Raw genomic sequence first — 12519 nt, 5'->3', positions numbered from 1 at the left:
CTCAACCACAAAGAAAGCCGTTTTGGCATCGAATGGAGCGGCCTGGGCCTCAATCCTCTCCCTTTCTGTTTTTCTGAGGTAAATGGCCGCCGGGCCATAGGCCTCCATCTCTGCGTCTGTGCTCATGATGGCACTTTAGTCGAGACTGAAAAAAGGAAAAGTAGTTTCAATAACTTTAAAAATATTTCTTTGTGATGTAGTTTAAATAAATAGCATTTCTTGTATCTGGATATTATGGAGTTTGTGTAATTTGCAGACAAATCTTACCTCAGTTTATCCAAACTGAGTTAACCAGACTGGTTGTTCTCTAAAGGTGCATTTAAATAAAGATTGAGATGATCAGTGAAGAAGACACAAACTCAGAATATCTTCCACTGTCTAGCACTTACACCAGTAAACACCAGTCACATTATACACAATTTAGCTTATTTTAGAAAACTTTCATGGCCCTGTAAACTTGTACAATTGCCTCAGTTACAAGTGCGATATCGCTGAAAAATATTTCTAAAGCTAGCCAGTAAATTTAGTGCATTTTAATCAATACAAAAATAGAATTGGCGATTCTCTGTAAAAAAAATTCTGGATTACATATTGAGTTGTTCCAAGAGAATAACATATCTGATCAGTGATATTATTCCTGAAAGATTACTAAACATAAAAAACATGACAACCAAGACACGCATGAAATGGGTAGTAGCAAGTAAAAGATAATTAGGTTTGTGTAAACACACAAAACACTAACCTGTGTGGGATGCCTGTCAGTTGTGAGAGGAGACTGAAGCTGCTGCTTTTATAGAGGCTGGAACTGCCCAGTCAGCAATAGTCCACCCCTCGATTTGGTCAAGCATCCCTGTCATTTTAAGACCCATCTCGTCACATTGCAGATTTAGTCTGCTTTTTTGTGTTTGAGATACACAATTGCTTAACCATCAAAAAATAAATATACAAGGAAACCCTAAGCAGAATAAGAATTATTCTACAAAGACTAAAAATTTAAAATAGGCAAATAGAATAGCTGTGAATTGCTTTATTGCACATTAAACAAATATATAAATAAATAAAATATACAAATTACTTCCACTTGAAAAATATTTAACAAATAATCTATTCAGGGAATTGTGCTTTGACATCACTTTTTGAACCCATAAACTCTTTGCCCTTGTAAAATACCATTAAATGTCATTGGTATTGTGTCAGAGGTTGTCCACATCTAAAATCTTTGAAATGCAGTAAAACTGAATAAATTTAAATAGTAATTTTAAATTCCCCACACAACATATATTCATTTTGAGGAGTATTTCAAATAATATCCAGCACTATGTTTTATGGAGATGCACTAGAGCTTTAGCTTTAGTTCTGCTCATAAAAAACGTAAGTGTAATGTCCAAAGTATGTCCCAAAATATGTGTGGGTGTTTAAACCACTAATTTGCTCCAATAAATAATTTACTCAAATAAATTTAGATTCTGATTTACTGAAGAAACATTTCTTAATTTTATAATGAGAGGTTTCTCTACTGACCCCTGCAAATGCACGTGTTCATAGACAGAAATAGAAAGTATGTTTGGAGAAGCAAGCAAGTGGCGCTGGTATAAAGTTGCAGGACACTGGCACATCTTGTATTCCTCTAATAAAACTGAATGTAAAGCCCTTTCCATAAAGTTCAAGTGGTGTTACACCTTGCCTTAAAAGGACTAAACCATTTGCCAAGCAGGCTGAGATAAGACCTATAATAAGTCCCACTCAGATATCAAAGATCTTTATCCCCATGCTCAATTTGATTCATAGAACGTTGTTGTTGTTATGCACACTCAGTGACCTTGAAAAACTATGTGACTTTGGTTTTGAGACATTGCTGGCAAAGGCCCCAAAATAAAATGCCATATACATAATCCTGAAATAAATGACAAACTGCCCAGATGCCTCTCAGGAATTACCAAAGAATCACACAATAATAGTGTCAAACATTGTTATAGGTTTTTACAACTACATACTTTTTGTTAAAAAGTTTTAGATATTGACAATAGTCATCTCTGTGTCGCTTTTACTCAAATATAACTATCTCTGCCTGGAAGCAATAAGACACATGAAGGTTTGCTGCAGCACACTTTTACTGTAACACAGCACATTTAGACAAAGTTAAACAAAGAGTTTTGATTTTGGAAGTTCATTTTCTAAGTGAGACTCCAGCTCGTGTTCAGTCTTACTCTTTAGTGGGGTAATATTCTGGTGTTCATTCGCTGAGTGTTGAGGAGCATGATTCAACACGACTCCTGGTGTTGACTGCACAGCTTTGTTGCCCAGTAGCATTTCCCAAGATGCTTTTGTTATTTCTTCGTAACTTTTGATAATAAAGCAGCCAAATTCAATCTAAGTGATGGGCAAAAAATATGTTTAGTTTTGTTAAAACATGCTGTTTATTAATATTTAAATGAAGACATAATGCTAAATAAAATGGGGCTATCATTCTAAACCATAAGTGTACAAGGTAGGAACATAAGATATATAGCAATCACTGGACATTATACATTGCATTGCATTGGGTTGCAAGCTGGTATGCAAAGAACTCATGCTGCAGTAGTTATTGCACACTACATAATCACACTGTATATAATTGTCAAATATAAATGTGACAAATATGTTCTTATCTTGTCAGTAATACCTTAAAAACCTTTTTAGTGTGATGAAATCTTAACCCCATGAATGTCAAACAGTGCACATTTTAAAGTGTTGACTCTTCACACTGGAAGGAGTTCACAACTTAAGGTTAAAGTAAAATTAACTCCCAAAGAGGTTCATCTCCTGAAAAGTGTTAAAAATCAACTCCAAGAAAAGAGTAACTTTCACTCTGCTTGAGAGTGTATTCCATGGTCTCACACGTACAAGCAAAAAAGAGTTGATTTGAACTCGGAGAGAGTTTATTCCAAAGATGTGAATTTGCTGTGTAGCAGGTTAATCAAGTTATATGAACAATAATTAAGATAACGAGTGATGAATGCTACTGGTGTAAATAAACATTTCATCCTAAAACAAGACAATCAGAGATAGCTTCATTATAAAATATTTTTTTTATTTTATTCTATAAAAAGAAATAATAATTTAGTGATGGCTTCATGAACAAATATATCAACATGATTAATATGCAAGACGAAATGACACGTTGCATTTCTTCCATACAGTCTATGATTTCTTCCAAGTATAGGCTCATATAGAGTTACTGGAAAAGGATACCTTGTGTCTCTCGTCAGAGTAATAATGACCAGCTGTTTTGCGCAGAGCACATTTGAGCCACACGAACATCTCTCTTGTGGTCAGAAAAACAGTCGCCAGCAGAGCTATGCATCATTTAAAGAAAAGTATTCAGCTTACACATTTCAGTTTCAGTCAGATGCAGGATTTTACCTATCAGAAAGCTTTTACGTAGCCGCACATGTACTTCAGTAATATTTTTACGTTTTTAAAATATAGCTGAACGAATGTGCAGTGCTGTGCAGCACTTTATGTTTCATGTTTAATTTAACGCCGCTTCCATGAAAACATTTGACCTTAAGTAATGTGATTTAAAGAGAGCAACTTTGTTAATATCAGGCTGAGCACAACTTAGACATTTTATGTAAATCAATTCGTTCGCAAAAGAAAGGAAAGTATCCAAAAATATCTTTCGGGGCATACACGTACGTCACACCACTTCCGGACTACAAAAACTTTACGGTTTGTAGTTTGTACCTTAACGCGCCTGCGCAGTCTGTGACAAAGCCACCGGAAGTTGTACTGCGGACTGCACGTTTTGAGTACGCAAGCTAACGATAGCTTGCTAAAGTTAGTATTGCTGTTATTTGGAACAATCGTTCTTCCTACGAAGAAATGCCCTCGTTAAATGGAAAACCTGATGTTATGTTTGTAAGTCACTGCATACGGTATATTGTTTTCTATTCGTGTATGTTCAAAAATAAGTAGGAAGCGCGCCATAAATGTTAGCTTCAGCAAACGCAATTCTTTCGGAAAGTTCTCATAGTTTAGGTTGAAGTCTCCCATCTGCTGTGATGTCTCGCTGTCCCCCCGTCTGTTAGGAAGATGACGATCTGCCTTACGAAGAGGAGATCATCAGGAATCCGTACTCGGTCAAGTGCTGGATGCGTTACATCGAGTTTAAACAGAATGGACCCAAATCCATCCTGAACATGATTTATGAGCGGGCCCTGAAAGAGCTGCCTGGCAGGTAAATAACAAGGCGACGTTCAAAGAAAACACGAGGACGTTGCTACATGCAAACCCAAAAGTATTATTGCAACTCCCATTTTAAACATGCTACGCTATTTTTGGCACTTTTTTTTTTTTTTTTTAATCAACTATTTTTCTGTCGTAAAATGCATTTAAAGTGCTTTTTGCTTCTTTTTTTTTTTTCCAAAGTAAGAGACATGTACTCTGATCCTGATATAGATTAAGGTGTCGACATGGACACATTAAGTCTGCAACAGCTTTTTGCTTTTTGCATGATCAAACTCGTATGAACAACAATTTCTCCCCCTTTAACAGCTATAAACTGTGGTACAATTATCTGAGAGAGAGACGGAAACAAGTCAAAGGGAAATGTGTCACTGAACCAACTTTTGAAGAGATCAATAATTGCCATGAAAGGGCACTGGTGTTCATGCATAAGGTAATATTTCCTATGGAACTCAACACTGAGTGACTTCACAGTAAAAAAAAAAATACACCTTTACCTTGTGGTCTGTGGTGGTTGTGCTTATAACTAACAACCTGTCTTTCCCTAAACTAGATGCCAAGAATATGGCTCGATTACTGCCAGTTACTTGTGTCTCAGTGCAAGATCACAAGAAGCCGGCGAACATTTGACCGTGCGCTTAGAGCTCTTCCTGTTACTCAGCACCCACGCATCTGGCCTCTGTATCTCCGCTTTGTCCGTAACCTGCCCCTGCCTGAGACAGCCATCCGGGTGTACCGCAGGTACCTCAAGGTGAGAACCGACCAGGTCTACTCAACAGCTATTATTTAGGATGTTACAAAAGATGCGTCTGATTTTACAGATTATTGTATTTGGACGGCTTCCACTGTCATATTGTATTGCTGAGCCCTGTAAATTGTAAATGCCTGAACTTTTTTTAGTATTGAGGATGTTTCAATAATTAGCCAAATAGCTTCATCAGCATATTATGTAAGGCTCTAATATAATATGAGCTTTAGGAACGATTTTGAAGTGATACACACATTTTTCTAACACTCAAGGAAAGCTGTCAACATTTTGGTGAACATTTTTTTTGACATTCCGTGATAATGTCTCAAAATGTTATCGTCTTACTTTTTTTCTTACTTACTTTATAATGTAGCTTTCTCCAGAGAACGCTGAGGAATACATAGACTTCTTACGGTCTGTTGGCCGCTTGGATGAAGCAGCTCTGCGACTAGCAGCTGTCGTCAATGACGAAAGCTTTGTGTCTAAAGAGGGCAAGTCTAACTACCAAGTAAGATTTTAATCTCATACCAAGCACCTCCGTCTTTCAAGCTGAGTGGGAAAATTCATAAACCCTTCTTCGTTGTCATCTATCTCTTGTACAGCTGTGGCATGAACTATGCGACCTGATCTCCCAGAATCCTGATAAGGTGACCTCCCTGAACGTTGGAGCCATCATCCGAGGAGGCCTCACTCGCTTCACAGACCAACTTGGAAGACTTTGGTGCTCGTTGGCTGACTATTACATCAGGAGTGGCCACTTTGAGAAAGTGTGTTCCCTCAATAACTTCTATTTTTATACCTTCAGCACTTTACTGACTAAAAGATGTTTAACCAAAACACTTACTTCCATTCCCATGAATTTACTGTGTGCAGGATTGACTCACAATGACTTCTTTACTTGTCTTTATTTTCCCAGGCACGTGATGTGTATGAGGAGGCCATCCTTACAGTGGTGACAGTAAGGGATTTCACACAAGTGTTTGATAGTTACGCCCAGTTTGAAGAGAGCATGATCGCTGCCAAGATGGAGACCAATGCTGAGATGGGGCAACATGAAGATGGTGCGTGTGGATTCGTGAATATTCATCCACGTTCTTTGCATTCACCTATCTCGTCCTGCCCGCCTCACTCTTTGTCCCTCTCCTCCCAGATGACATAGACCTGGAGCTTAGATTGGCCCGTTTTGAGCAGCTGATAGCCCGACGGCCCCTCCTGTTGAACAGCGTACTACTGAGGCAAAACCCCCACAATGTCCACGAGTGGCACAAGCGGGTAAAACTGTATGAGGGTAATCCACGGCAGGTGAGTTTTTGATGTCTTTTCATACATAATGTTTGGACAGCGACAGTGCACACACAATTCATAATGATATGACATTTAACAAAACGCACACGGGTGACACTGTCTTTATGTACTGCATTACTGATCAATCCATGCGCACTATATTCTCTGCAGATCATCAACACTTACACCGAGGCAGTACAGACTGTGGATCCGATGAAGGCCACAGGGAAGCCTCACTCTCTCTGGGTTTCCTTTGCTAAATTCTACGAGGAAAATGAGCAGCTTGATGACGTAAGTCACTGATGTCTTTCCGTAGGGATTTTGTAAACATTCTGACCTTTTATATTAGATTTGTTTTTGTCTTAATATGTCCTGTATTTACCTATTGTAACTCAGGCCAGGACGATCTTTGAGAAGGCTACCAAGGTGAACTACAAGCAGGTGGATGACCTTGCTGCAGTGTGGTGTGAATATGGAGAGATGGAGCTCCGCCATGAGAACTACGAACAGGCACTACGCATACTGAGGGTAAGAGATCTGCAGGTATTATTTCTGGTACAATCAGTGAAGTAGTTGCACCATTTAAAGTGGACGTTTATCAACATCTAGTGGCAGGGTCGAGAAACTACAATAATACTGGCAAACATCTGCCTTCGTCTGTTTTTTTGAAAGCACATTTTCAAAATGAACACATGGAAACTGATGCAGTACAGATGTTAAGCTACATGTCAAAATAATCTTTCGGGTTCGCATGTTGGTTGCTTTGTCGGAACCTTTGAGACATTGTTCAGATATTCACTTGAGACTGAGCACACTGTAGTTAAGGGCCTGAGGAGATTAGAGCATTCACAGCAAAATAGTTTGGAGCAGGTCCTAAATAACTGCCATTGAGTAGCAACACTTGCAAGTCCTCGCTTGTGAATTATGGCAATTTTGAGCAAAGAATATATGAAACCACTTATGTATTTCATTGTATGTATTTGTGCATGATGTTTTTTCTACATTGCAAATGTAACTGTACATTTCTATTTATTTTAATGATTTAATCATAGAAAGCTACAGCCATCCCATCCAGGAAAGCAGAGTACTTTGATGCATCTGAGCCGGTCCAAAACCGAGTCTACAAGTCCTTGAAGGTCTGGTCTATGTTGGCAGACTTGGAGGAGAGTCTTGGCACGTTCCAGGTATACAGTTGTATTTTATATGAGCCACTGATACATTGCAGATAAACTCAATATTTAGTATTGGTCTCGGTATGTTTTGTGTTGTTTGAAGAAGTTTAACCTACTTCCTCCGTTTTCCTTTTATTTCTCCACAGTCTACAAAAGCAGTGTATGATCGCATTATTGATCTCCGCATCGCCACTCCACAGATCATCATCAATTATGCCATGTTCCTTGAAGAGCACAACTACTTTGAAGAAAGCTTTAAAGTAATAACATGCAACTAATCAACTAAACCTCCATTTACTTTCAAAATGTACTCTTGCCTTGCTCAATGTTTCACACTTTTAAGTAATTCTTTCATGTCTTTGCCGTTACCTTTCTAGGCATATGAGCGTGGTATCGCTCTCTTCAGGTGGCCAAATGTTTATGACATCTGGAACACTTACCTCACCAAGTTCATTGATCGATATGGGGGCAAGAAGCTGGAGAGAGCCAGAGATCTATTTGAACAGGCCCTGGATGGCTGCCCTGCCAAGTTTGCCAAGAGTAAGTAGCTTTGATAGAATTATATTGACAACTGTTTTATGTTGCATTGTGTTTATTTTTTATTTCTAAAATGCACTGAAACACTGTGCCTGACTTTTCAGCCATTTATCTGTTGTATGCCAAATTGGAGGAGGAGTATGGATTGGCACGACACGCCATGGCTGTCTATGAAAGAGCAACGCAGGCTGTAGAAACTCAGGAAAGACATCATATGTTTAATATCTACATCAAGAGAGCAGCTGAAATTTATGGAGTTACACATACCAGAGCGATTTACCAGAAGGCTATTGAGGTACAGTAGCAATTTTCTTTTCTCTCACAAAATACCTAATGTTTCTTCTTTAACAGTTTTTCTACAAATTCAAAATTACAGGGTTCACTATGAAGCAGTGCCATAAAACTACTCTGTCTTTTGCAGGATCACAGTATTATTTGTAGTATTTTCCTCCCAGGCTTAAAATGGGATTAGCCTAATTTAATTTATTTTTATGCCAGAAAATTCTTAACAAGCTCAAAGTGCGAGATCAAGCCTTTTGAGGAACATTGTCAATAACACATTAGGGAAGCACAATCATGAAATTCCAAGGCCAATAATGACAACCAATCATTATCTGTTCATTTTGTTCCTTAATGATATGAAAGCTGACGATATTGTTCAAAATATAAAGACAAACATATGTTTTTAAAGTTTATTATACAAATACAACACCAATATTCAAAGAGCTGTCACCTTCTTTAGAATAATAAATACCGTGATTTATTGTAAACTTGCTATAAATAATAATTCACAACGGTTTTATTTTTTATATTTAATCTTGTGCCAGATATTACCTCCTTCCTGTCAAGTGTATTATGCTGCACAAAACAGAATCATTTAATGTTGGGATTATCTTGATCTTGGGATTATTAATGATTACCTGCAGCTACTCAACCAAAGTTGCTCCACAGCACTAAACTTCCCAAGAACAATAATTTGCAGGCCAAAAATATATTTTGGATCCTTTGTCCTAATGAATTATTCTGTTGTGTTGAAATACATGAAATCTGAGTTGTACCGTTTGTAATGTATTTAGGTCCTTCCTGATGAGCATGCAAGGGACATGTGTCTGCGATTTGCAGATATGGAGAGTAAACTGGGTGAGATTGATCGGGGTAGAGCAATCTACTCCTACTGCTCCCAGATCTGTGACCCAAGGGTGAGAGAAACCACCTCTGTCTGAACAAAATGTCCTCTTTTTTTTTTTTATCAATGGTGTGGACATATTTAATAATGCTTTTCGATGTATTTATAACCTTGTTATTTCAGGTGACAGCTCATTTCTGGCAGACCTGGAAAGAATTTGAGATCCGCCATGGAAACGAGGACACCATCAGAGAAATGTTGAGGATCAAACGCAGTGTCCAGGCAACATACAACACGCAGGTCAACTTTATGTCCTCCCAGATGCTGAAGGCCACAACAAGCTCCACAGGCACTGGTGAGAGAACTTGGACTGTCCTAAAAGTGTCATCCATTATGGGCTTGTACCATGAGTGCTCTGTGTGGGCCATATAGGATAGTTGCAGATATTTGAAGTTATATTAAAATGGTAGCCACACATACTCCATATTTGCCCCAAATCTTTGACCCCCAGAACTACACAGGTAGTAATGAAGTAATATGTTTTTACTGACCTTTGTGTTTGTCTTGTGTCTAGTGTCAGATCTTGCTCCAGGCCAGATGGGAATTGATGATATGAAGATGTTGGAACAGAAAGCACAGCAGCTTGCTGCAGAAGCCGAGCAGGACAAACCCAAGCCCAAAGAGAAGATCCTCTTTGTCAGGTTTGTTGTTCGTCTGTTGTTTTTAACTCCCGTGAAAAGTATTTGGAAGAAATTGTGCTTTTTACAAAATTGGACTTTCATACATGCATGCATACATGCATACAGACAGACAGACAGACAGACAGACAGACAGACATACATACAAGTCTTACTTTCTTCATCTTAATGCAGGAGTGACACTTCTCGCAGTGAGTTGGCAGAGCTTGCCAAACAAGCCAATCCTGATGAGATCAACATTGATGATGATGATGAGGATGACGATGAAGACCAAGGACCGGATGGTGAGTGATAGTTCATTTAACAACAAAAAAACAACAACAACAAAAAACATTTTTAAAAAGGGTTAATAACAATTTGTGTAGACATGTTTATGCATGAAAATGCATGCACTAACTGCCTTGTACTGTTGGCCTTTACAGAGGTGCAGCTTGAACAGAAGAGCGTCCCCACCGCAGTCTTTGGAGGGCTTAAAGATGACTGAAAGATGACTCTGAGTTTTGCAAAGATGCAGACTTATGATTTCGCCTGTAGTCATTCAGTTGCTCCATTTTAAAAATGTGTATAATTGTGTCACAAGTGAAACAGTCAGAATGGCAGCATTTGTGCCTTCTGTATATTTTCTTGTCTATGTTTGTAGTAAAGTCTATAAAGGATGCTAGTTTTGGCCACATGGTGTCAGTCTCTGAAGTAGGAGACTCAAGATAATTGGGCAACTATAAGCAGTTGCGTTTGTCTGTTATTAGTTTGTGGTACATGATAACTGAAGCCTAATATGATGTGACTTTATTTCTCAACAACAGTTTGTAAGAGGATTACAAGTGAAAATCTTTTTTACCCCTAATAAATGCAAAGATGTTTCTCTGTCAGGAAGTTCTGCCCTAGAAAACAAAGGGCTCCACAGTTTCTTCAGCAGGGAGCATTCATTAGAAAGTGGCGCTGAGCATTCAAGCTTTGCATTGTTGGCTTGGGGATCACAAGTAGGTGGGTGAGTCTCGCAAAGCTCAGGGTTTCTGAAATGGTTGCATAACTCTTGGACAAATGTCCCCCACACTCCAAATATTAATGCTCTAGTTGTATGGGTACAAATACTATCAAATACTTCTGACTGAACAATGGGAGGGTTGTGTTAACTTTTTAACAAATCAGTAAATGCTGATTAGGAAGAGTGCCTAATCCTTGTTGGTTTCTGTTGTTTTAATTGCTGGTTTATTTGGCTCACTGCTCATTTTTAGTTTGCAGGTAATGCTATAAAAATGTGATTTAGCTAGCGTTGGGGAGGGTCCTCCTGCGAACCATCAGTTTTTTGTATACAAGTTTTCCTATTGCCAAAAGGTATACCCTGACAGTGTTTGAGAGTTATGCACCAGCCATTCTGGCTATGGCAAGCTGGTCTCTTTGTATCGCAGAAACTTTCTATACACTTAAAAATGCAGTTGTAATAAAAATGGATTTATACCTGTTAAATGCACTGGCTTTTATCTGACTGAGGACACTGCTCTAGAAAAAGGGTTAGGTGTTCGGTTTCTTTTTAAAGTAACAGTTAATGAAATAGGAGCATTCGAGTCTCGGGATGTTACATTTGCTGTATAGTCGTGCAAAAACTCTTCCATTCAGATATGCTGGAATACATCAAAAGGATCCAAACAATTTATGTACAAACCATGCTGACGGAATTACTTTAAAGATTAATGTGTGTTTAATGGAAAAGGACTTGTGCTTTCAGTTGTTGCCAACCCACCATTCAGAGTGATCGAGAGCTGGAAAAAGCACTGACTACGAATTATTTTTTTCTTTCATAATTAGATTAAAATAGCTGAGAGGTAATCCTCTTAAAAAGTTACTGCAGCGGGGTGCTTGATGAGCTCTTGGAACTTTGAACATCATGTGATGGGGCACTCTTGAGATTTCTGTTTTCCAGTGGATGCTGCAACTGGAAACATGACTTCAAAAACAATTGGAAAGAAACTGGCACAATAAATAGAAGCAAACAACTAAATTAATTAACTAATTGAATTTCCTCCTTTTCTGCAAATTTACATAAAATACAAGTATGTTTACTGTTCCTCTTGTTGCATTTTTTTGTTGTTGTATATACTGCAACCTGCTGTAAGATACATAAACATGCCTATATCTGCCAGTGTTTGACGTTGCTGATCCACACAAGCCTTTAACTCAAACATTACTTAATCAGAAGTTAATGTGAATAGTTCTGCTCTAATTACATCCTTCCTTGACAATGTGACCATCATATGCCTTGCATTTATTTTGCATATTGATGGAGTGTCATGGTTATATTTAATATGTTCAGAAAAGTCCCAAACAATTTGATTAATGCGTTTTTTCTAAATATCAAATACAAGACATCAAAATAGCGTTTCAAAAATCAGCAATGGGAAGCTTCATGATCTTATCTTTTTGTTTTGCATCAGCAAAAGGTCAGGGGTCAAGGTCATCTATGTATGGATGTTTGTCCACTACAGGGCCCATTATGCTGTGTTGTTGAACCACGGTCATCCACCTGAAGCAGTCTATAAGGTACAAGCTTATATTTGAATAGTCCAGGGCAATGAGAAATAGTTGTTCAATGTATTTTTCATTAGCAGTGTTTAAACGGCCATAAAAAAAATTATCAACCATGTCACCTCATAGTAGACAGAAACTATAGGTAATGTCAAGCCTTTGTTAAGTAACGAAGTGCATGTATATATGTAGCCTACAGTTTTG

At 38.2% G+C, this 12519-nt stretch overlaps 1 protein-coding gene and 1 long non-coding RNA gene across 2 annotated transcripts; one reads left to right on the top strand and one right to left on the bottom strand.

The window, feature by feature from the left end:
• Positions 1-6: 6 nt before the first annotated feature.
• On the bottom strand, positions 7-777 carry LOC138614851 (uncharacterized). The gene is made up of 3 exons (XR_011310352.1): positions 743-777; positions 268-307; positions 7-145 (listed from the first exon to the last, which is right to left on the bottom strand). It is a non-coding gene; the product is annotated as an uncharacterized lncRNA (long non-coding RNA).
• A 2990-nt stretch (positions 778-3767) lies between these two features.
• xab2 (XPA binding protein 2) lies at positions 3768-11929 on the top strand. The gene is made up of 19 exons (XM_069688442.1): positions 3768-3900; positions 4071-4219; positions 4537-4660; positions 4781-4978; positions 5349-5483; positions 5578-5742; positions 5892-6036; positions 6126-6277; positions 6431-6550; positions 6656-6787; positions 7312-7443; positions 7578-7691; positions 7809-7971; positions 8073-8263; positions 9045-9167; positions 9278-9449; positions 9669-9795; positions 9967-10076; positions 10215-11929. Exons 1-19 carry the CDS (start codon positions 3865-3867, stop codon positions 10274-10276), a joined length of 2550 nt encoding a protein of 849 aa, XP_069544543.1. The 5' UTR covers positions 3768-3864; the 3' UTR covers positions 10277-11929.
• Positions 11930-12519: the final 590 nt, after the last annotated feature.

This window comes from Brachyistius frenatus, unplaced genomic scaffold, assembly GCF_029030835.1.
Source record: "Brachyistius frenatus isolate BFR_SWC_R1_liver_20210118 unplaced genomic scaffold, ASM2903083v1 Contig_592, whole genome shotgun sequence".
NCBI lineage: Eukaryota > Metazoa > Chordata > Actinopteri > Embiotocidae > Brachyistius > Brachyistius frenatus.
Note: the sequence above shows the minus strand (reverse complement) of the source record. Positions and strands in the feature narration are given on the sequence as shown.